The following is a 26,501-nucleotide window of genomic DNA, read 5'->3' as shown; positions in this document are numbered from 1 at the left end:
CAGAAACATTCAATGCCTAGGATTAAACAGGGCCCAGATGAAACTTTTCTTGATTTTGTGGCCCACCTACAGGTGGCTGTTGAGAGGTCTGTGGGCAGAAGAGAAGCCTCCAGCCTTTTCATGCAGAAATTGGCAGGGGATAATGCTAATACAAACTGCTAGAAGGCCATGCCTACTTTAGATGGGGAGGCTGGCCTGGAAGAGATGATAAAGAGATGTGACAATATTGGCTCCAGTGCCTTTCAAATGGATGCCCTCGCAGCTGCTGTATCTAAAGAGATTACAGCAGAAGACCAACCCTTTTGCAAACAGGGGATATGTCAATCTCTGGTGGTTGTAAGTTTCAGATATAATCTACAGGGCAGGACATATTGAAGGCTTGTGGGGCCTCAATGTATATACAACCTCCACAGGATTTTTAATTGGGGTTATTGGGTGTTTGGTGGTGTTTCATATCATGCCCACACCATTAACATGGAAATCTAACACCTTGGTTTGGGTACCTCAATGGCCTTTCTCAGTTTATAAAACCCAAACCTTATGTGAAATTATAAAACAAACAGTTGGAAGCTAGACATATAGGATCAGTGTCCAGCACATGGAATAGCCTTATATTTATTAAAAAGGGAAAATCTGGAAAATTCATAATGCTAGTAAACCTTAGGGCCATTAATGCTACTATTGAACCTAAGGGAGCCCTACAGACTGGCATGCCATCTCCTAATCTAGTACCCACTGGCTGGCTAGTTACAGTAACAGACATAACTTATTCCTTTTTTTTTTTTCTTTTTCTTTTTCTGAGGCTGGGGTTAAGTGACTTGCCCAGGGTCACACAGCTAGGAAGTGTTAAATGTCTGAGACCAGATTTGAACGTGGGTCCTCCTGAATTCAATGCTGGTGCTCTATCCACTGCCCCACCTAGCTGCCCAGTAATAGACATACAAGATAGTTTCTTCTCCATCCCTCTGGACTCAGAGGATAAGAAAAGATTTGCTTTTACCATTGCCTCTATAAACAATGTAGTTCCTGATTTGCACTACCAATGGAAAGTTCTCCCCCAAAGGATTTGTTATAGCCCCACCTTATGTCAGGTGTACGTAGTGCAAGTGCTAGAATCAATTTGAAAGGTGTGGCTTCATGCCATGATACTGCCTTATATGGATGATATCCCATCATTTACCTGGGACTTCTGCAGTTACTAATCCGATATCTAACTTACAATTAGACAAGGCAAATACTCTGAACCTATTTCAGAAACTAGTTGGACAAATTCAATGGTTAAGGGCTCATGTCCTTATTCCCATTTCTTTGATGCAGCCTTTATATGACATCTTGAAAGGATGTAAAAGAAACCCAGAGCCCCTTAATATCATATCAGACAGCTTATATGCTGTCCAAGTGCTCAGAGGCATTGAGGATACAGTCCTACAGCCTCAAAATTCTTCAATTGCTAATCTTCTTGTTGAATTGCAGCTAATTTTAGACTAGGAAACATCCCATTTACATCCTGCATGTATATTCTCACCAATGCTGTGCAGGAGACATATTTGTTGGCAATGAGGTGGTGGACCATGCTTTACAATGCTCCCTTCTCATAGTCAACACACCCCCTGAATGTGCCCATGATTTTCTCCACTTACCCGCTAATTCTCTACATAGCCTTTATGGCCTCACCTGGGAACAAGCCCAACAGATAGGGAAGCAGTGTGCTCAGTTTCTCCCTCCTCCACCTAGTAAAGGAGTTAATCCCAGGAGTTTATTCCCCAATGATTTGTGGCAAACAGATGTGACACATGTAGGCTGGGTGGCCATCCACATCTGTATTGAAAAAGTGTATACTTTGATGAGAGCTTGTAAATCTTGTTTCTAGTGCATACTTACCCAGAGAATGCCTTACACCTGGAGTAGAATTGAGCTACAATTCCCAGTTGTTCCCAATTTCCAACAAAGTTCCCAATTTAATGAAGATTCGTATTTTGGTACTTAATTTGGTATCCTCTGACTTAGAAATAATTGAGATTTTTAGAATTCTAGCTAGCTGATATTTTACTTAATCATGAAATAGGGACATCAAGATTTTTTAGACTATTATTTCTCTGGGGAAAAATAATGTAGATGCAATTCTATCTGTGGTACAATGGAAAGAATACTGAATTTAGAATCAAAAAACTTCAAATCCTGACTAACTTTTCTTTTCTGTAAAACGGAGACATTCGAATATATGACATCTAAATTCCTTTTTGACTCTAAACCTATGCCACCATGGGTCTGTGGTCATCTTGGCAAACTTTAATCTATTACTGCTCCAGTATGTTAAACAGTGGAACAGACTAGTTCAGTCATCCTTTAGAATGAGATCTAGGAATTCTAAAAATATGTCTATGTCAGATTTAAATGATGGAGCCTGTGTTATTTCAGTACTCACAGTTTGGAACTCAACAGCACAGTGGCAGGCACACAGCAGGTGCTCAATATATAGCTGATGATTACAAACTAAAAATATTACATTGCAATAAATCATCTCGTTACATGAGACAAGTTATTTCAGGCTTAGGAAAACAAGTTATATAGCAAGTGCCCTGATTTTTCATTTATAATGATAAGTGATAATTTTTTTATATGAAAAATACTTTAGGAAAACTTGGAAACAGTGAAAATTACATTTTAGGGGCTGTTCATATCTAGCATTATAATAGCAAAAAACCATCTATCCAGTTTCTCAGGAATTTTCATTGCCTCATTTAATGGGGATGGGGATGGGAACAAATCTAAATACCTTGTGAGAGCATGATTGAATTTATTTCAGTCCTTCAACAGATTAGGGATCTCACTGGAAGGAATACTTCCTCCAACATCACAGGTGCATTCTCATTCTTATTCATATCTCTACAGTGCTTTGAAAAACTTGAATTTTAAACAAATCTTTGGCAGAATGCTTGCAGTAAATTCCTCTAAATTATTATTTAATGCCTTTTGACAAACAAAGTTCATTAAAAACATACATGCTGTTTATCTAGTATGCCTCAATCTTATTACATGATATGCCCATCTTTTTTCCCCGCTATACGTATTCTGGATGTATTTTATATGTTGCTTCTTACTCTAACATGTTAGAAATGGCAATAATCTTGGAGGCAATATTGTATAGTGGGATTCTTTTATTCTTTGCATGTGTATTTTATACAGTACTTGTCATGTGGTAGATACTTAATTTTTTTTTTTTAACCCTCTGTATTTCCAATGTGTCCCTCTGTTTTCCCTACCCAGAGATTTGTCTCTTCCAGGAAAGAAGAAAAAAGGGAAGAAAAAAACAATTTTGAAATTATATATAGTGATTCTACATCCAGAATTCCTGACCTCTGAAAAGAAGGGAAGTTATCTCTCATATCTCTTCTTTTGGGTCAAGCATGGTCATTACAATCTCCCAACTTCTTGCTATTTTGTGGTTCTTTCAGTTGCATTATAGTAATTTTGTTTTCCTGGTCAATTTATATAAGGGTAGGGGATGAATAAGAAAATCAAATCATCCCCCTCTCACTAGAAGCAACAGATAAAAGACCTGCCCTAAATCAATCAGTGAACAGTTTTAGACTAAGTGTCTTTAATTAATTAAGAAATCCTTGATAATCATTGGATGAAATATCTGTTGATGCCCTAAAAGGCTTTTGTAAAATCAAGAAGATAGTTTAGATAGGATTTTTGTGTCTGAAAGCATAAAGGAGTGTCCTTCTTGGAGGCATGGGAGGGAAGGGGAGAAAAAGAAGTGGAAAGGAGAATGTTAACCTTAGCCTTGGAATATCTTGTGGATTTCAGAGGGTTATTAAATTTGGGCAATTCCCATTATAATGGTACCATCTCTTAAAAAGCTAACATGATTGCTGGACAACTAGAAACAAACTAGACAGACTTAATACAGACAGTCCAACAGAGGAGAGATATAAGACTTATGAGAAACTTCACAAATATTCTACAAAAGGGGGAAACGGACTTCCAGTAAATTGGACTGGGCATATAATGCTCTCTGAACATTAGTCCACTCTGGATTCATTATATACTGGGAAAAGAGTGTGTCCCTGACTTTTGGGGTGATGTTTCATACCAATGCTTCTTTACCACCACAGTTAAAGTTACCACCTCAGTAACTATATTTTGTAATGGTATTTTGTATACTGCTTCTTATTCTAACATATTGGAAATAGCAATAATCTTGGAAGCAATAAGGTATAGTGGAATTGTTTTATTCTTTGCATGATTAATGTAATTGATACTAACATAATCAGTAAAGAAGCAAATTGTCAGGGACTCATGAATTTATTAAAAACTTAAGCCCAGAATTGTGAGGAAAAATGTGGCAGCCAGGTTTCAGCCCTTTACATCTCCCACTTTCTTTGGTTTTAGAACAAAAGTGGTCATGCCCTCCCTGATTTCTCAGATAGGTGAGAACCCCAAAAAGGAGGTGATCACACCTTCCCTGACTTCTCAGGAAAGGAGGTGAAAACACTGAAAAGGAGGTGATCACGCCTCCACCCCCCTTCCCTGACTTCTCAGGAAAGGAGGTGAAAACACTGAAAAGGAGGTGATCACGCCTCCACCCCCCTCCCCGATTTCTCAGGAAAGGAGGTGAAAACACTGAAAAGGAGGTGATCACGCCTCCACTCCCCCTCCCTGACTTCTCAGGAAAGCAGGTGAAAACACTGAAAAGGAGGTGATCACGCTTCCACCCCCCCGACTTCTCAGGAAAGGAGGTGAAAACACTGAAAAGGAGGTGATCACGCCTCCACCCCCCCTCCCTGACTTCTCAGGAAAGGAGGTGAAAACACTGAAAAGGAGGTGATCACGCCTCCACCCCCTCCTCCCCAACTTCTCAGGAAAGGAGGTGAAAACACTGAAAAGGAGGTGATCACGCCTCCACCCCCTCCTCCCCAACTTCTCAGGAAAGGAGGTGAAAACACTGAAAAGGAGGTGATCACGCTTCCACCCCCCCGACTTCTCAGGAAAGGAGGTGAAAACACTGAAAAGGAGGTGATCACGCCTCCACCCCCCCTCCCTGACTTCTCAGGAAAGGAGGTGAAAACACTGAAAAGGAGGTGATCACGCCTCCATCCCCCCCCGACTTCTCAGGAAAGGAGGTGAAAACACTGAAAAGGAGGTGATCACGCCTCCACCCCCTCCTCCCCAACTTCTCAGGAAAGGAGGTGAAAACACTGAAAAGGAGGTGATCACGCTTCCACCCCCCCGACTTCTCAGGAAAGGAGGTGAAAACACTGAAAAGGAGGTGATCACGCCTCCACCCCCCCTCCCTGACTTCTCAGGAAAGGAGGTGAAAACACTGAAAAGGAGGTGATCACGCCTCCATCCCCCCCCGACTTCTCAGGAAAGGAGGTGAAAACACTGAAAAGGAGGTGATCACACCTCCACCCCCTCCTCCCCAACTTCTCAGGAAAGGAGGTGAAAACACTGAAAAGGAGGTGATCACGCCTTCACCCCCTCCTCCCCAACTTCTCAGGAAAGGAGGTGAAAACACTGAAAAGGAGGTGATCACACCCTCCCCGACTTCTCAGGAAAGGAGGTGAAAACACTGAAAAGGAGGTGATCACGCCTTCACCCCCTCCTCCCCGACTTCTCAGGAAAGGAGGTGAAAACACTGAAAAGGAGGTGATCACACCCTCCCCGACTTCTCAGGAAAGGAGGTGAAAACACTGAAAAGGAGGTGATCACGCCTCCACCCCCTCCTCCCCAACTTCTCAGGAAAGGAGGTGAAAACACTGAAAAGGAGGTGATCACGCTTCCACCATCCCTCCCTGACTTCTCAGGAAAGGAGGTGAAAACACTGAAAAGGAGGTGATCACGCCTCCACTGCCCCTCCCCGACTTCTCAGGAAAGGAGGTGAAAACACTGAAAAGGAGGTGATCATGCCTCCACCCCCCCTCCCCAACTTCTCAGGAAAGGAGGTGAAAACACTGAAAAGGAGGTGATCACGCCTCCACTGCCCCTCCCCGACTTCTCAGGAAAGGAGGTGAAAACACTGAAAAGGAGGTGATCACGCCTCCACACCCTCACACTGACTTCTCAGGAAGAGAATGAAAAACACCAAAGGGAAGTGGAGAGTCAAACCAGATATTGTTAGCGGTTTTCTGGGCTAAAGGGTCTTACTAGAAACAGGTATGCATAAACCCATCAGCATGGGAGGTATTACACAAGCACAGGCTAGCAGTGATGACTCTCCCCACAGCCTGTGCAGTCTCAGTGTGGTGTAACAAACATGAATTGTACATGCAAGTAGTGATATTACAAACACTGTGAATCAACATGTGGTGTAAAAGATTTCCAGAAGTCCTAGAAGGAAGATATGTAAACACACATATGCCTTCAGCAGCCAAGAGATAGTCCAAAACCAATCTATTGTCCATTGCTTCACGTATCAGGGAATCCAATGATCCCCCACAAGTTTTTGAAGTCCTGCAACAGTTTTATCATTTCTCAGAGAATCCAATGATTCCTGAAGGTTTTGAAGTCCAACAATTTTTGATGTCCATGAGTCAAATGCCATAACTGCCAGGCTCTTTCAGTGGTGGGCACAGTCAGCAATGGAACCACCCAATGTTTCTTGGGTCTTCTCCTTCGTTTCAAGGGTCTGCTCCATCTCTCCGATGGACAAGGTGAATACGGCTCGTTGGCACCCATCTGATTTCTTCTTCATCTGTAGAGACACAAGCAAACCCTCTCTTCCAAGCAGTTAACCTATCTGGTCCCTTCCATTCACCACTTTCTGGGTCTCTCCACATCACCTGGCTATTATCTAAGGACAGTGGAGCTGCTCACACTGGACACTGCCCTTCTGGTGGGTTATAAAACCTGTCTGCTGGAGCCAATGCATCTTTGTCAAAAATCAAGAAGTTAATAGTATAAAGGCTAGATTTAGAAGTTCTCTAGGGTTACCTGTCGTTCCCCCTTTCTTTTGATTTTGGAGGAGTGTCTTAATGTCTCTGTTTCTCCTCTCTATTATTGCTTGTCCTTGAGGATTAAAGGGTATGCCAGTGGTATGTAAAATCTTATACTGTGCACAAAAGTGTGCAAAATGTTTAGACGTATATGCAGGTCCATTATCTGTTTTTATTGCTTGTGGCACACCCATAATTGCAAATGCTTGTATAAAGAATTCAGTGACCACTCGGGCTGTCTCTTTTGCTGCTGGTATTGCAAAAGTGAGTCCTGAACGTGGATAAAAGACAGACAACCAAAAGATTTTTAATGGGTCACATGCATTTGCCAAATTTAATTGGATCTCAAACCATGAAGGTTCTTCCATGAGGGGAGCGTAGAAGTGTGGAAAGGAAGGCAAGCTGTACAGGCTTTTGTTATGCTCCTAGCTTCCTCTTAAGTTATTCCATATTGTAAATGTGAAGCTTGAGCAGCCTGATGATATTTAGAATGAGATTCTTGGGCTTGAAATAAAGGAGTATTGGCCAACATGGTTAGAAGACAATCTGCCTTTGAATTTCCATTAAAAAATAGGAACTGGAAGTCCACTATGAGAGTGGACATGCAAGATATAAATCTTACCTGGATGCTTTCTCACTTGCTTTTGAAGTTCCTTAAAGAGCTGATATATATTGGAAGCTACAAATTTTATTTGGGCTGTGGAAATTCTTTGTACCACATCTACTGAATAGGCTGAATCAGATATTATATTTATATCTCCTGGATAATAAGTAAGAGATAGCATGATTGCATACAATTCATTCTGCTGAGTGGACTGAAAAGGAGTTCCAACTACTCTCTTTATAGTTAAGTCACAAGAGTATACAACGCATCTGTAAAGATAGTTGGTCTTTTAAAAGGAACCATAGAAACCTTTTCTTCAAGAATCCATTGCCAATTATGTAATAGTCTGGTTATCTTTAATGGAGACCCATGTGTAAAATTTGGAGCCGTGGCTAATAAAATTTGCCACTCTGGGATGGTTTCACAGCATATATTAATTTGTGCATTAGTATAAAAGGTGTATATCTTGTCACATCATTCCAGATAATTGTACTGCTCGCTTAATGGCCTTTAAAAAAATCCTAGCCACAAGCACTGGGTAAGGAATAAGGATTTGTTCTGGTTATGCTGGGAGGTTCACCCACTCTATCACACAATCTCCTTGATGAAGGACTGCTATGGGTGCCTCTTGTGCAGCAAAAACTGATATTTCCAAGGGTTTTTGAGTGATTCTTTCAACCACATTGGATAAAGCCAGTTCAACTTGTCTCAAAGCCTCTTGAGCTTCTTTTGTAAGCTGGCGTGGTGACTTTAAAGCATATTTCCTATCAATTTCTGAAAGTCATTTAAGGTTTAGCTTCTCTATTCTTAAGGAAAGTTTTTGTACTGTAAGCACCTTACGGTATACTTCATATCCTAAATATTGAAAAGTAGCATGTCTTTGAATTTTTTCTGTAGCTATATGCAGTTTGTAGTACTTTACTGTTTCCAGTTTGTAGACATGCTTCTAACATTTGCTCCTCAGGTGCACATCCCAAAATATCATTCATATAATGTAACAATATTATTTTTGGAAATGCTTTTCTTACTGGAGCAAGAGCAGCAGCAACATACATTTGGCACATAGTAGGGCTGTTTTTCATTCCCTGTGGCAAAACTGTCCATTCATTTCTTTTATAAGGTTCAGCTAAGTTAACATTGGGCACTGAAAAGGCAAATCTTTTCATATCCTCCTTATCTAGAGGGAAAGAATAGAAACAATCCTTAATGTCTATAACCCAAAGAGGCCATTTTCTAGGCAACTGAGTAAGAGATGGAAGTCCAGACTGAAGAGTTCCCATAGTTTTCATCTGTTCATTTACTTTTCTTAAATCAGTCAACATCCTCCATTTTCCAGATTTCTTTCTTCCAACAAATACTGGGGAATTCCAAGGACTTAGAAAAGGTTGTAAGTGTTCTTGGTCAAGTTGCTCCTGTACTATATCTTATAAGGCTTGAATTTTATCACTAGCTAAGAGCCACCATTCTATCCACACTGGTGTATCAGTTTTCCATTGAATAGGAATAGGTGAAAGTGTTGCTCTGCCTAAAACAACAGCCCTGCCTAAAAACCCGAAGTACTCATATTTAATCCTAATTGTTGCAAAATGTCTCTTCCTCACAGATTGATGGGGATTTTTTTAACTATAAAAGGAGTAAAAACTCCTGTTTCTCCTTCAAAAGTCCATCTCAAAGGGGTTACTTCAGCTGCTATTGATCCTCCTATGCTAGACATGTAGGTGTCTGCCTTAATCTTTGGCCAGTGACTAGGCCAGTTGGCACCTCTAATGACTGTACAATCTGTACCAGTATCTACCAATCCTTCAAATGGTATATTATTTATATAGATAGTGAGCATAGGTCAGTCAGTTGTCACAGCTACTGTCCAGTATATTATTGGATTTTGTTGCTTGGAGTCAGAATCTGGGCGACTATCACCAGATTGCTTATTAGGGGTCTGTATCAATAAACCTGATGCTACTACTTCTCCTGGATGATAAGTCACACATTGTCTACCTGTACTAGTGACTGGGATATTATCTACCATTCCCCAGTTTCCCACATCAGTATATGGATGGACACTGTTTTGTAAGTACTTTCAGGAGGTTAAATGGCTAAGCCTACTGTGCCTGGAGGCAAGGGATCCATAGACTGGAGAGGAACAGATTTCACCTATCCCAGAGGGTATCTCAGAGGTCCCAGCTGCATACAACTCTATTCTCTCCAATTGTAATCCCTTTCTCCCATGAGGTTGCTTCCTGGCTGATTGATCATATCTGGGTGTTCAACTTCTAAAGGCTCTTTGGGTGTAGCATTGGCTGCCATCATGCCTCAAGTATTTTTTATTTTGGGCCCTAGGGCTGGGCCTCTCATCCCATTTTCCTGAATCAGGCTACATTCTGATGCCAATGAAAGCTTCTGTTGCATTTTGGACATGGGGTTTTGGGTTTTGTTCTCCCACCCTGTTTTCTCACTCTGCCTCTATGCCAACATTGAGCTTTCAGATGCCCTACTTTACCACATTGAAAGCATTGACGAGTCCCTTGCCAAAAGGGATCCTGTCTTCCCATGGTGGGATCTTGGGAAGTCTGCATCATAGCTTGGCTATAAAAGGTATTTGTGCCCACTGTGGCACAGCATCTTATGATCTCCACTAAAGGAGCATCCTTGCGTAGTCCTAGTATAATTCTTCTACAAATCTCATTAGCATTTTATTTAGCAAGTTGCCTTATCATAATTATTATAATTGCATTTTCACCAATAGTTTGTATGACAGCTGTCTGCAAACATCCCACAAAATCAGCAAAGGGTTCATTTGGCCCTTGTGTTATTTTTGTGAAGGCCTCTCCCTTTTCATTTTTACCAGGGAGAAAGCCCTATGCTTTGATAGCAGCAGCAGCAATTTGCTCATATGCTGCTATGGGATAATTAATCTGTACTGAAATGTCTGCATAAGAGCCTACACATGTTAGTTGGTCATAGGTGATTGGAGGATTAACTCCACTATGACTATTTTATTGGACTTGTATTCTACAGAGATCACTATATTCAGAAAGCCACAATAAGTTTTGTCCAGGTTCTAAGCATGTCCTTGCTATAGATTTCCAGTCACTAGGGGTTAAGACTTCATAAGCCAAATTCTGTTATAACATCTTAACATAAGATGATGTAGCCCCATAAAGAGTGCAAACCATTTTCGGGTCTTTGAGGATTTCTAGATCAAAAGGAATGAATTTTCTACTCTCTTGACTTGAAGAGTTAAACTGTTGAATTACAGGATACATTTCTATTCTCAAATCAGCTAAATCCTGCCCTTCTTCTGTGGTTTTAAATACTGCCTTTTGCAATCTAGTCATAGGAGAGGGTGATTGCTGGGGTAGGTGCTGGTGATATTACTGCCTCTCCCACTCCTCCTCCTCCCTCCATCCCAGAAGGTGAAGTTGATTGGGGGAGGGGGGGCGTGGCAAGATTCTGCTCAGGCGATATTGCCATTAATCTGTCCTTTGTCTTCCTCTTTTTCCTTACACTTCCTCATCTGAATGTTCTTAAAACTTTTTTCTATAACTTGCAGGATTCTTTAAGGCTAATTGTATTATGTTGTATATATAGAATGTTTCCTTAGAAACTGAATCAGCACCTTTATCATTGTAATATTCACATAGTTGATCTCCTACTAGTTTCCAATTATCTGCCTCTTTTCTTCTTCCTTGAAGAACCAAGGGGACATGCATTCTAATGTATCCAAGAGTCCACCAATCTGCTTCCAAGTTACAAGCAAACCTAAGTATGCTTTCTATAGCACTCCCTCAGGGTAGGGGTGGGGGTGGGGGAGAATCTTTTCCTAATATCTGTGCCATTTCAGTTAGAAAAGATTACTAGTTTAGCCCTTAACAAAGTAGGTTCCCTATTTATTTATTAAAATACTCGCCCTATTTCCTGGTCTCCTGGGACTTCTTCAGTGAAATTAGGGTCCTTGGTTCATACGTTGGGCACCAAAATGTAAAGTCCAGGCTAGCTCCCTGGAAGTCTCAAGAACAACCAGAGTGAGGATAAGCAAAAGTCCTTGGTTTTTAGGGGGAGGAGTGAAGGAGATGGACAAAACAACCAGGAGTTTTGCCAAAGATCAAGAGTCTCCACACTTGCAGCCAAGTGAAATTCTCTCACTCCACCCCTAATCTTTCCCTACAATTCTCTTAACCCCAAGCATTGAGCTAGCATCAACTGTAAGAGAAATTCCAAACATATGCTCATAGAGTCCAATAGGTAATTAGCTTTAAGTGCTTGGCTGTCTAACTCAAGTACATCTTTTAAGAGTTTCAGCCCTTTACACTTTATCTATCTGGGTCATTCTGTCCTCTTTATTCATCATATATGTCATTTCTGAAAGAATGACACTATTCCATAACTTATTTAGTGATTCAGCTAATGAGCACATACTTTTTTTTATAATTGTAACTATTTAAAAAAAGTGCTTTTACAAACTTTTTTTTGGTGTGTATGGGGATTTAAAAAAAAATTATCGATCTCAGGGCAGCTAAATGGCCAGAGGATAGAGCACCAGCCCTGAAGTCAGGATGACCTGAGTTCAAATCTGGTCTCCGACACTTTAACACTTCCTAGCTGTGTAATCCTAGGCAAGTCACTTAACCCCAAATGCCTCAGCAGAAATTAAAAAAAATAAAAATTATTGATCTCTCTAGAATATGTAACTTGAATTCTAATATTTATTGGAATATAATTGTGTATGTAAAGTTTTGACACCCACACTCTACATTCCATAATGAAAAGCTAGAAAGTCAGAGTCAAAGCTGATACCAAGCAGGACTTGACTTCCTTCCACAAAAGATATTTAGAGGGTCCAAGCCTTAGCTAGAATCAAGCAAGACTGTCTTCTCCCTAATCTATCTTATAACCCACTTCCGATTTTTTTGTTAATCATTCCTTTCCTGCTTCTGGCCTGACACTGACCCCCATATCTGCAGCCTTGCCAAAGGAACTCAGAACCCTCTCTATTTTTGTAAGGCAGACACTCTGATAAGTCCTGAGGACTCCTGGGCCTTGCTGAACCCTTGGGACCTTCAAACCTTTCTATTATGCTAGAAACTGAACTTATAAAGACATCTATTGTCTTCTCTAAATTGTCATTTTCTGTTTGCATCCTTGGTGTTTCCTTGTTTGGCAAAGATTAGCATTTAATATATACTTTTTTTTTTTTTCCTGAGGCAATTGAGGTTAAGTGACTTGCCTAGGGTCACACAACCAGGAAGTGTTAAGTGTCTGAGGTCAGATTTGAACTTAGGTGCTCCTAATTTCAGGGCTGGTGCTTTATCCACTGGCCATTTAGCTGCCCAATACATTCATCAAGGCCTGAGTATTCTTCTAAAATGTGAATACTTTTTTTGTTTTTTAACAAGTTTTCTATTCCAGCATAGAAATTCAATTTTTAAAGAAACAAATCAGAAATAAGAATCATAGGCATAAGAGTATCTAGAGAACTTCTAAGCTGAGCAGCTGTAATTCCTTGATTTGCCATAATGACAATTTCATCCTTCAAAAGTTAGAGAAACCATGAGAAAATAATATTCTATATCTGATTTTCACCAATCAGGAGACAGGTTACTGGGGTAAAAATGATAGGAACTTAGTAAGCCAGTAATTAATCCTTCTGAGAATTATGATAGAAAAAAGGAAAGCTGGGAACAATCTGAAATGTCCTAGATTTGTGGAAAAGAAATTAGAGGATTTAGAGAAAAAATAGGTAAGATTGCATAGATTAATATTCTATGGACATAATATAGTCTGCTCAAAAGGCCCGAGTTCTAAAGCACAAGTATGGAACCTTTTTTTTGCTTTGTTTTTTCTTTTGCCATGGATCATTTGGATATTTATAACATCATACATAGGCCATACAAAATGATCAACTTATATAATTCAAGCAGTGGGAGGTTGTACCTAACTTTCAGCTCATCATCCTCCGTGGTTGCCTTAGCAAATGATTTCATGGGCCTTATATAGTTTGTAGACCAGATGCTCCCCACCCCTATTCTAAAGAATGAAATTCTCTGCCCAAACAAAAAGAATCCTGAAGAACAAGAATTGTGTAAAGAGATCTATTGAATGCACCAGGATCTCACCAACCAATTTAGTTTTATAAACACACATATAAATTGGAAAAAGGGAATGTAACTAAGGGTAAAAAAAAAAAAAAAAAAAAAAAAAAAAGTTGTGAGAAAAATGTCAGAATTTTTAGGTCTAAGGTTGGCAAAGGAAGCTAATGGTAACAGTTTTTTAAAGCAACATTGGATCAAAGAATCAAGGAAAAAATGACAAGACTGATGATGACAAATGTCTGATGAGGAAAAGAAGGAACAGTTACTCAAGTTTTACTTTGTTTCTATTTTCTTATGATCTTTGGACAGGAAGAATAAAAATGATAAATATGAAGTCGATACTTAAGATAACTAAGAAGAAAAAGAACATGGAGCCGCCCAAAAAAATTTCAAATTATCTAACCCAGATGAATTACATGCTAAAATACTAAAAGAACTGACTTCAGAAGAACCATCTCATACCTCTTAGATTGGCTAAGATGACAGAAAATGATAAATGTTGGAGATGCAGGAAAATGAACACTAATGCATCATTGGTGGGGTTGTGAACTAATTTGGCTAATTCTGGAAAGTTATGCCCAAAAGGCTACCAAACTGTACCCAGCACAACACAGAAAAAAGTGTCACATATGAAAATGTCACCTAGGTGAAGCCCAATCTTCCGAATGCAGAGTCCAAGCTGAGTAGAAAGCATAAGTTTTGTTTTTTTGTTTTTTGTTTTTATTTTTTTTATTTAAGGAAAAAGCCCCAAGCCCAGGAGAGGGAGGGGAGATCTATGTTTGAAAACTATGAAGTGGAGATTTAGGGAGGGGCTGGGGAAAAAATGGACAATCTTTTCCATAAACAGGTGAGACACAGAAGCCGGGTATTTTGCAGAAGGGGATATCACAGCTCAGCAAGATTAGCCAATGAACACACAGTAAAAGCAAAACTTTTGGGAGTAAAACTTTGGCTCACTGCAGGCTCCTTATTGGCTCTTTTCGGAAAAAAACAGGCTTATTTTGTGGTAAGGTAACTAACAAAACAGACATTTTACTCTCAGAGGAACTTCCAAATTCTGCCCTTTTGATCAAGGTAGGTCTAGGGACCACAGCTGACCAAGGAGGCACATTATTACCTTGTGTTATTTCCCCCTGAATAGAGCTAACAAGATGTGACATTGCCAGTTTTTGATAGGGCTTGAAGTGGACTCTTGAGGAGGTGTGAGGTTACTTCCCCTCCTTTAGCAATAAGACAGAAAGAAGAAGAAAAAAAAAAAATGTTCCATGATAAAATTAGCAAAGTCCAACTAGAATGGATCACAGAATACATAATGGATAGAAATATGATAAAACAAAGTAGGTTAGGGCTGGATTGTAAAGAACTTAGATGTCAGAGAGGAATTGCTATTTGATTTTAGGTATGAAGACTATTGACCAGGAGAGTCTCTAACAAGTTCTATCATCTTGGGGAAGTTGATTACTTCTTAAAGCACTTCAGGTCACTTCCTAATGTAAATTCTACAATTCTTTTCCAATTTAAAATCCATTATCAACAAAACTAAGAGGGATGGATCAGACAGCTTTTAAGAACTCTTAATAGGACAAATTCAGTGAATTACAGGCATTATCCCTGAACCATTGTTTTCTGATCTCTGTCATTTAGTCTTTTCAGAAGGTTGCTTTTAATTAATATTTATCAAACATCAAAGATATGGTTTTCCTTCAGAAATAAATCAAGTGACCATGTGACAACTTTAGAAATATGAACTTATGTGTACATAGTTATTTTATTTTATCTGTATGAGACCCAAGAATTGGCTGGAAGATTGTGAATTAGTGACATTTAAGTAACTCTTTTAGATTTACAAAACTCTTAGGCAGTATATTAATGACTTCATTTCATTGAAAACTAAGGTCTAGTAACTTTATAAAGCAATTACCAAGAGCCAGAAATCTGAATCCAGTTGTTGGATTCATTCTACCCTATCATCCTGTATATAGCATTAAAACATAAAAGACCTGATTTAAACTTAAATCTATGAGAAACCATAATTCCATTTCACAAGTACCAAGAAAGATACAACTGAGAGAGCATATAGATGCAAAGTTTGTCAAAAAAGACTTTAATGAAATCACAGAATGTATGTTTATATTTATACATAAAAATATTTCAAGGTCAATACTGAAAACTACTACAATATTCCCATTAGTTTAATCAGTTAAATTATTTTTTTCTCTTCTACTTTACATACTTACAACTTATCTGACCAATGATCTATATTTTCAAAATATTTATTTATAAGTAGAAGGAAATGATTGTCTTTTCCAAATGACAACATTTCCTGATGTGGGAAAGAGTCATTCATAAATTATGAAATACCAATTTTAGATGCAAAATAAAATAAAAAATTTACCTTTTCCCCTTAAAGATGTACATTTTCCACCCCACCACAACCTCCAATCAAACAAAAATGAAACATGATCAATTCATCCCATTATTTGGAAAGTTTTAATGAAGTGAAGGTGGCAGTGGACCCTCCCAGGCCCTTACAACTAACAAGTTCTACATAGGCCACATAATTTCTTTGAAAGTTAACAGATTATAAACAGTGAAACTTATTTCTCTTATTAACAATGTGTACACTTGAAAATAAATATACAGTTTCAAGACAAAATCTTCTGAAATACTCAAAACAATGGTATTCCAGAAAACTATATTCAAGCTCCTGGCATTTCAGAGACCACAGTAATTCAAAGAGGAAGTTTTCTTTTCCATCAGCTGTTATCTAAGTCTTCACATCCTCTAAGTGTCTTCTAAGATAGTTTTCTTTTTTAATAAGTGAAATCTCTTGGCATTCCAGTACAATTCACTTTTCATTTTCTCCAGTACTAGAAAAAAATTAAAAATAAACAAAATAAGAAAGCACTTAGTTTAAATGTTTACATACAATTATGAGATGTGAATTTTAGAGTTCTAAAACAAAAGGTTTAAGGAAGATGAGGTAATACACACACACACACCTGAAAAGACTTCATTTAATATGGCATGTTAGGTGGTTGGGTTAATTGGTTTAATTTTAAAATGCCTTAGTTATGCTATGTGATAATAAATAATAGACTTTTTTTTTTCTGAATGTAGAAACACATCTGCTTTGAACTAAAGAATTTGCTGGATTTCTAAGAGTTTTATCAATTAAATAAGGAAATTAAAGGAGAGGCCAGCTTTGATTTTCATGACTTATTTTTTATATACGAAGTTGATACCTTAATACCTTTGTTTATTGAACTAAAATGAAGTAGCAATGTATATGGAAAATACCTGGGAGTTCCGTGCCCCTTTAAACTAGTCAAAAACTAATGAAAATTTTCAGGGGGAAGAATCAGCATGTCTGTATTACAAAAACCAGCCTGTCCTGGATCCTACCTCAATTTTTATTTCCTTGGAAAAACTGTAGTGTAACACCTCTTTCTAACCATCACCTTCCTATACTGTTCTGAATCAGTCCTATTATATGGCTGGTATAGCCCATAACCAAGTAGTATTCAGCTAGGGGCTAGAGTATGACCTGATAGCATCTGTTTTCCCTTTCATCCCAGAAACATGCTGCTGAGAAAAAATGTATATACTGAAAAATAATCATTAAAGTTTTTATGTCAGGGGCAGCTAGGTGTTGCAGTGGATAGACCACTAGCCTGAAGTCAGGAGGACCGAGTTCAAGTATGGCTTTAGACACTTAACACTTCCTAGCTGTGTGACTTTGGGCAAGTCACTTAAGCCCACTTGCCTCAGCAAAAAAACTGGGATATTTATAAAACTGCATATCAGTCAAATCAATTAATCAATGTTACAAGCCTATGTATCAGAAATTGTACAAAATGCTGTGATTACAAATATAACATAAGAAATAATCTCAAGGATATGCCATTCTAACAGAGAAGACAAATCTAAATATAGATATATACTGAATAAATAGAAGAGAGTAAAAGCAGTTGGGGTCCAGAAGGTGGACATCAGAAAAGACTATGACAAAAGTGCTGGTGAAATTGTATTTTGAAGGGAAGGGATTCTAGAAGGCTAACAAGAGAAAGGATAATAATTCTAGGCAAGGATAGTGGCCAGTGCAAAGGTAGAGAGACTGGGAAATGAACTATTATGTGTGAAGAACAGAAATGAGGCTGGTTGCATCAGAGATTGCAAGAGAAGGGGAGTTCAGTTCATTTGCTTTTCATTTAATGTTTGACTTTTCATGATCCTATTTGAAGTTTTCTTGGCAAAGTCATTGGAATGGTTTGTCATTTTCTTCTCCAACTCATTTACAAATGAGGAAATTTAGACAAAGAGAGTTAAGAACTTGAAAAAATAAAATAAATCTTAAAAGCTTTTTAAAGTCTTCTATCTGAGACTAAATCTCTAGGGGTGAAGGTTGTGCCTGAGTAAAATTGTGACTTTGATAAGAAACACATATACATGATACATGCATGCAACACTGAAATACAATAGATACTGTAACAACTGACCATAATAAAAACTGTTAACTAAGTAGGTGCAAGCCTCCTTGATGATTATGTTCAAATATTTACAAAAACTTCTTCTGAGGACATAAGAAAAATAAATGTATGTGAATGGATAGATAATAAACTGAGGGGTATTATAGCTAAAAATTTCAGGGCATTCTGCTAACCAGTGCTGTTCCAATAATCAACCAATTATATAGCCTCAACACATTTGTCACATGACAAATGCCTGTTAAGAAAAAGGAAAAAAAAATTGTGGGTTTAATTGCTGTTTTTACAGCAGTACTGATTGCAGACACTGAGAGAATATAATATGGCAAAATGAAATTCAAGATTGGTTTTGGACAATGGGCAAAACAAACATGATAATGCATATTCATGTAATATTAATTGCTCCCAGTGACCCCCTCTATCCACCAACTTTTCTTGGTTGTTTGTGTAGCTGATGGATATCTTTATTGGGTGGTCAGATGAAAGAGAGAGAAGAGAAACATTAAAATGTCATTTGTAAAAAAAAAACCCAAGTGCATTTAAAATCTTCTTGCTTGTACTCAAGAATATTAATGTATGACAAACTGTAGTTTAGGTCTATGCTAAATACAACAACAAAAAAACCAAAATGCCAGTTCCAACTCAAATGGTTTATGGTGGACTAACTGCTAAATTATACAAAAGTGATTGCTTTTTTCTTTTTTTTTTTAACATGCTGTTTGAAAAACAAAACAAAACAAAACAAAAACAAAAACCTCGGCTATATAGACAAGTGGCACAAAATATAAGTGATATGAGAGGCAATGGAATGAATTACTGACCTTAGACCAACTTAAGTTTACAGCCAAGCTGTTTCTGCATGGCCTTTGGATTCAGTGCTCTGTTCAACAAAATATTGCAAAATACCTGCTGCCTTTCATTCTATGTGATTCAAACCTATATGAAGCCCACAGGACTTTTAGGTCCAAACTAGTATTGGATTTTTTTCTTCATTGGGGTATCATTTTCAAATGTGCAGTGGGTATGATCTTACCAATGAAAATGATATGATATTTGTATAAGGAGTAAGCAATGTTAGAAAGAATACAAATGAGAGAAGGATTTGGGAAGATACTCAAAATATGTCCTACCAAAGGAATAAAAATATTTGCCTTTTCTACATGACAATTAACAGTAAATATTATTCACGTTAGGAAAATTTAGGCTCCATGTTGACTCTAGATAGATCTGAAGTAAATAGAGCAAAAATAAAATGGGAAAAGAGGTTACATTTGTGAAAGAAATAAATTATATATGGATACTATTTACAGAAATAGAAAGACTTTCAGAAAGGTCATTAATATATGATTTGATTTGAAAAAATTAGGAAAAAGTTGCTAATCAGAAACTTTAACAAAGCAAATAAGAATCCAATTAAACTTAGTTATTTGAAACTTTAGGAAGTAATGTATCATATCAAAAACAGTGATATAAAGTATATCTTATACATATTCACATATAAAATATATATATTACAATAGTATGTGTCACATCTAAAAGTCAAATGAAAGCAGCAAGGGATAATGTCAAATGAAAGCAGCAAACTGTTAAATTGAGATTTTAATGCCATCTGTGAAAATTGTTTTACATTCTATCAATATCCTTACTTGAAGATTTTCACTGAGCGGACATATTACCTTTTGAGAAAGCTCAGTTCACTTTGAGAAATATCTAATTAATATGATCCCCCCCCTCCATACATGATTCTTTGCAACCTCCATTCACCATTTCTAGTTTTTTCCCCTAGAGCCAACAATCATTCTTCCTACAGCTATCAAGTCTTCCTTAAGCCATCTCTTTTTTTTTAAGGTAAAACATCTCCAGTTTTAATCCATTTTTAATATAACATGATATAACATGATACTCCCCCCTATCCTAGTTTCTCTTCTTCATGCTCTTCAATTTGTCAATGTCCTTCTCAAAAATGTCCAGAACTGTTTGACTAGGGCAGGGGTGAGAAACCCTTTTTCTGCCATATTTATAACATAAATATGGCACATTTATGCCATATTTATTTGCATATTTATAACACCATTCGAGGGACAGCCAACAAAACTGAAGAACTCAAAGCAGCGAGAGGTTGTTGTCGTCTTGCTTTGGCAGGGCCAGAGCAAATAATTTTACAGGCTTTATACAGCCCGTGACTTGGATATTCCTTTCCTCTGGACTAGGGCAACATTGTACATATTCATTACTCAAACAACTGATTTCCTGGACTTCTTATTCTGTAGAAACTTATTAGTCTGTAAGATGAAATCAACTCTTCACTTCTTTTCAATACACCTCTGGGGTCAATCCTTCATTCTGATGGAAGAGTAAAGGTGGAAATAAAAGGCACCTTTATTGATACTCCATCATATAAGTAGGGCTTTCTAGGAATTCACCCCATCATTTCCAATTCAGCTACTTTCTCAGACTTCATGATCTTCAAAAACGTATTCTGCAAGATGAAATCAATTCCGAAACTTTCATCTTTATTATGCTTCTTTACCTTCCCTATACCTTGCCAACTTACTCCTTCTAATAATAGTCAGAGGAGAAAAAGAATGTAGGAAAAATACCAAAAAACAAACAAACAAAACAAACAAAAACAAAAAACTCTTCGTCAAAAATCAGGAGATATTCAAGATGGACGGAATCAGCCACACCCAGAAAAGGAACACTGGGAAATGAGTGTAAACTATTTGCACTTTTGTTTTTCTTCCCAGGTTATTTTTACTTTCTAAATCCAATTCTTCTTGTGCAACAAGAGAACTGTACAGTTCTGCACACATATACTGTATCTAGGGGGCAGCTAGGTGGCACAGTAGATAGAGCAACAGCCTTGAATTCAGGAGGACCCCAGTTCAAATCTGGTCTCAGACACTTAACACTTTCTAGCTATGTAACCCTGGGCAAGTCACTTAACCCCAGCCTCAGGAAAAAAAAAAAAAAAAGTAATAATGTACTGTATCTAGGATATACTATAACATAATTAGCGATAAGAAGACTGCTTGCCATCTAAGGGAGGGGGTGGAGGGAAGGAAGGGAAAAGTTGGAACAGAAGTGAGTGAAAGCGATAATGTTATAAAAAAAATTACCCAAGCATACGTTGTCAATAAAAAAAGTTAAAAAAAAAAAAAAAATCAGAAGATATTGTTTAACTTCTAATTTCAGGACTAATGACTCACTTAGTCCTCACTTAAAAGAGTAGTCAGAAAACTATTGTTTCCCTAGGACAGAATTCTAGGTTATGCAATTTCAAGGCTTACAAACTTAAACAAGAACATTTTACAAATGTTAATCCAGGTATTAACTATATGCACACACTTAATAAGGTGGAAATCTGCATCTTTAACACATAGATTTGTTGCTAAGTAACAAAATATATCATTTAGTTCTCCACTTTACCTAGTACATTGCTTGGTGTAAGAAAACAAGACCTTTCAAAATTTCAATCTAACAAAATCTTTCAAGTCTTTAGGAAATATTGTTTTGGGGATAAAACTTTTTTAAGGTTATAAAATTTGAGAATTGGAAGAGACTTCTCACAGCAGCCACCTAGTTCAATCCATATAAGAAAAGAATCTCCATTAACCAATAAGTGGTTATCCAGTCTCTGCCTTAAGATGTCAAGGGAGGGAGGCCTTAGTACCTTTAAAAACAGATCATTTTTGGACAGCTCCAATTATCAGAAGCTTTATCCTAATATTAAGCCTAAATTTGCCTCTTTGCAGCTTCCATTCACTGAACCTGTTTGTTTCTATCTTCTGGAAGTCAAACAGAAAAAAACTTAATACCTTTTCCTCAAGACAGCCTTTCAACTGCTTAAAATTAGTTGTCATGTCCCTTCTAAGTCTTTTCTAGTAAATAATATAATTACATTGATTGCACTGACTGATTGAATAAGCTGAGCTCAAACAGTAATTGTTAATGATTTAATGTATCTTGGCAAGAAGTGTCCAGAAATTTACATACAAGTCTGATATTTTTTAGTGATGTACTGGATAAAGTCATTTATGGCATACTCATCAAGTCTGTGAGTGACACTTTGCTGGGAAGGATAGTCAACATAATACATGATACAGTTAAGAAAATCTTAATAGGTTAGAACATTGAGAAGGATCTGAGAAAATAAAAATTCATGATTATTTATGAAGCTGTTTCAATTTTTTTGTAAGAGTGCCTGTGTATTTGTGTATGTTAAATTGATTACTAAGTTATCTGTGCACATTGGTTAAGCAATATAGCAGTTTTTCTTGTCATTGAAATTATTTTCATTTGTGTCTAGAGTTTCATTCTTGAGCGTCTTCTCTCTTTACTGAGCCTACCCTGTGGCACTTTTGTTGACTGGATCATACCTGTCTTCTCAACTCTTGAAATCTTCTTTCAAAAAACATCTAAGTTCATGTCATATTATGCTGATATTTTCTTTCCATTTTTATTACAAAACTCCAGAAACTATTAGTCACTTCCCTCCAATGTGCTTATCATTTCTACTCTGATTACCAGTTTCCAAAAGTAAAAATCAAATATAAAACAGAATTTAGTTTTGTTGATTACTCTGACTTTTGAAGGATGAAATCATCACTAGAGTAAATCACAAAATAATAAGATGCTCTGCTTTTTGACAAACAAGGAAGCACAAGCAGATGTCTGCAGTTAGTAACCAAAAATTATATATTGTGTTTACAGTGGAATACATTGCTTTTTAAAATCTTGTTTTGCTGAACTGTCAGCTTGTCTCTTTAAATTAACCTCAGTCAAATTAAAATAATCCATCAACAAACATCCACTGACTGACTGATGCTATGTAAAAAATTATATTCATAAAGTTGAGAAGTTTTAAAAATGATTTTAAGGGTCTTAAAAACTTCTCTTTCTCTTATAGCTACAGGTATGGTATATTGAAATAGGCAAATGGGCAAAGTGGCAGGATACAAAATAAATCCACATAAATCCTCAGCATTTTTATATATCACCAACAAAATGCAACAGCAAGAGATACAAAGAGAAATTCCATTCCAAACAAATGTTGAGAGTATAAAGTATTTGGGAATCCATCTACCAAAGAACAGTCAGGAATTATATGAGAAAAATTACAAAACACTTGCCACAAAAATAAAGTCATATTTAAATAATTGGAAAGACATTCAGTGCTCCTGGATAGGCCGAGCGAATATAATAAAGATGACAATACTCCCCAAACTAATCTATTTATTTAGTGCTATACCAATCAGACTCCCAAGAAACTATTTCAATGACCTAGAAAAAATAACAACAAAATTCACATGGAAGAATAAAAGGTCAAGAATTGCAAGGGAACTAATGAAAAAAAAGTCAGAGGAAGGTGGTCTAAGTGTACCTGATCTAAAGCTATATTATATAGCAGCAGTCACCAAAACCATTTGGTATTGGCGAAGAAATAGACCGGTAGATCAGTGGAACAGATTAGATACAAAGGACAAAAAAGGATACATCTATAGCAATCTAATCTTTGACAAACCCAAAGATACCAACATTAGGGATAAAAATTCATTATTTGGAAAAAACTTTTGGGTAAAATGGAAATTAGTATGGCAGAAATTAGATATGGATCCACACTTAACACCATATACCAAGATAAGATCAAAATGGGTCCATGATTTAGGCATAAAGAATGAGATAATAAATAGATTAGAGAAACAGAAAATAGTCTACCTCTCAGACCTGTGGAGGAGGAAGGAATTTATGACCAGAGGAGAACTAGAGATCATTATTGATTACAAAATAGAAGATTTTGATTACATCAAACTAAAACGTTTCTGTACAAACAATACTAATGCAAACAAGATTAGAAGGGAAGTAACAAATTGGGAAAATATTTTTAAAAGTAAAGGTTCTGACAAAGGTCTCTCCAAAATATATAGAGAACTGACCCTAATTTATAAGAAATCAAACCATTCTCCAATTGATAAATGGTCAAAGGATATGAACAGACAATTCTCAGATGATGAAATTGAAACTATATCCACTCATATGAAAAAATGTTCCAAATCACTACTGATCAGAGAAATGCAAATTAAGACAACTCTGAGATACCACTATACACCTGTCAGATTGGCTAAGATGACAGGAACAAATAATGATGAATGTTGGAGGGGATGTGGGAAAACTGGGACACTGATACATTGTTGGTGGAGTTGTGAAAGAATCCAGCCATTCTGGAGAGCAATTTGGAACTATGCCCAAAAAGTTACCAAACTGTGCATACCCTTTGACCCAGCATTGCTGCTATTGGGCTTATATCCCAAAGAAATACTAAAGAGTGGAAAGGGACCTGTATATGCCAAAATATTTGTGGCAGCTCTTTTTGTGACCAGCAGGAGGAATACAGAGAGGCTTGGAGAGACTTACATCAACTGTTGCTGAGTGAAATGAGCAGAACCAGAAGATCGCTGTACACTTCAATGATGTATGAAGATATATTCTGATGGAAGTGGAAATCTTCAACATAAAGAAGATCCAACTCACTTCCAGTTGATCAATGATGGACAGAAATAACTACACCCAGAGAAGGAACACTGGGAAGTGAATGTAAATTGTTAGCACTACTGTCTATCTACCCAGGTTACTTATACCTTCGGAATATAATACTTAATGTGCAACAAGAAAATGGTATTTACACACATATATTGTATCTAGGCTTTATTGTAACACATGTAAAATGTATGGGATTGCCTGTCATCGGGGGGAGGGAGTGGAGAGAGAAGGGGGATAATTTGGAAAAATGAATACAAGGGATAATATTATAAAAAAAAAATTACTCATGCATATATACTGTGAAAAAAAATCAGATCTCCAAACTGAAAAAAAAAAAATTTAAATATATATATATATATATATATATTTGTAAAACTTATTAAAAAAAGAAAAAAGAAATAGGCGAATGGAAATTGAAGAAGCATATGTATATTAGCTTGACTACCAAAATAGATGGCCAACATCAAAATTTGAGAGTATATGATTTATTAATATCACTGCTTAGCAAATATATTAACTAAATGTAGGACTGATATAGTATAGTAGTCATCAAAGAAAAATGAACTTCCTTTCAAGAGATTAGTCAAAAACCAACTACTGTCACATATCATAGTGGAATAAAATTAATGTCCAGCTAAGATCCTATTTAGCATTTCTGAGCCACAGAATCTAAGCAAGATTTCACTAAATTTAATATCTTCATGTTATAGCCATGTTATGAAATCAGTCTAGAAAAGTAGGCTAGAACAAAATTGCAGAGGGTCTTGGCTAAGGTTAAGGAAAACACATGTATATATACACAAATAAAGGAACACTGCAAAAAAAAAAACAATAAAAGAATAGATGAGGCTACTGTTCCAAGTAAATAGGAATGTGATAACAGATGACAAAGAAAAATATTTTAACCTTAGTTTCCTTCTGATTAAAAAAAAATTCTACCAAGGAGAGTACTGCTGGATGAGAAAAGATGGAACAAAAATGGTTAAAAGGGAGTTAAAATCCAAGATAAGAAGGTAGCAAAAAACAAACAAACAAACAAAAAAACCAACCAAAAAAACCACTTAACTTGCCTTGATAAATTCATGCTCAGGTGAACTGAAATCCAAGTTACTTAAGAAATTAGAAGATGGGGACTTACTGCCAGGTAGTTAGGATAATGAAGAATAAGTTTAGTATTAGAGGACTGCAGAAAGGGAATGGTGCTTTTCCCAACTAGCCACTTTTTTTTTTTAAATGGAAGAGAATAAAAGTACATATTAGACATTTAATTTCAAATCCCTGGCAAGATTCTGCAAGAGTATTGTTAAAGGAAGAGGTAGTAATACTTCAGAATAAAAATGGTGATCACAAAGAGGTAACTGGGCTTCAACAATTATGAGTCATGAGACAACTTTTATTTCCTTTTCTGACAGGATGGGGAAACTGGATAGATCAGGGAAACAACACAGATAAAATTCATCTAGATTTTAGCAAAGTAATCTGATCCAGTTTTCCATATTATTCTTATAAGATGGAGTGATATAGGAAATACAAAAAAGTTAGAAGATTTTACAACTAGTTGAATGGCAGCGTGTCCACAATAAACATAAAGATACAATGTCTACTTGGAGGGAGGTCTTTAGTGGCATACCCAGAGACATATGTTCTAACATTTTTATCACCTGACTAGGATAAAGACACAGATGAATTGCTTATAATTTTTGTAGATGATAAAAAGTGGCGCCCAGCTAATATGCTGGAGACAAAATCAGGATCTAAAAAAAGGAGAGACTAGAATATTAGGGAACCTATTTCTTTCATTTCTCTTTTGTTCAGATTGTTTCCTTTTCTATAAGACTCT

The 26,501-nt window shown here is 36.9% G+C and overlaps 1 protein-coding gene across 1 annotated transcript in view; it reads right to left on the bottom strand.

Moving 5' to 3' along the window:
* Window positions 1-15,713: 15,713 nt before the first annotated feature.
* PIK3C3 (phosphatidylinositol 3-kinase catalytic subunit type 3) overlaps window positions 15,714-26,501 on the bottom strand; it is a 169,010-nt gene continuing 158,222 nt past the window's right edge. Inside the window, exon 25 of the mRNA XM_074279240.1 lies at window positions 15,714-16,504. Coding sequence (XP_074135341.1) covers window positions 16,490-16,504 — 15 coding nt within the window. The 3' untranslated portion in view covers window positions 15,714-16,489. The remainder of the gene's footprint in view (window positions 16,505-26,501) is intronic.

The sequence above is a fragment of the Sminthopsis crassicaudata genome, chromosome 1 (assembly GCF_048593235.1).
Source record: "Sminthopsis crassicaudata isolate SCR6 chromosome 1, ASM4859323v1, whole genome shotgun sequence".
In the NCBI taxonomy this organism is placed as follows: domain Eukaryota; kingdom Metazoa; phylum Chordata; class Mammalia; order Dasyuromorphia; family Dasyuridae; genus Sminthopsis; species Sminthopsis crassicaudata.
Note: the sequence above shows the minus strand (reverse complement) of the source record. Positions and strands in the feature narration are given on the sequence as shown.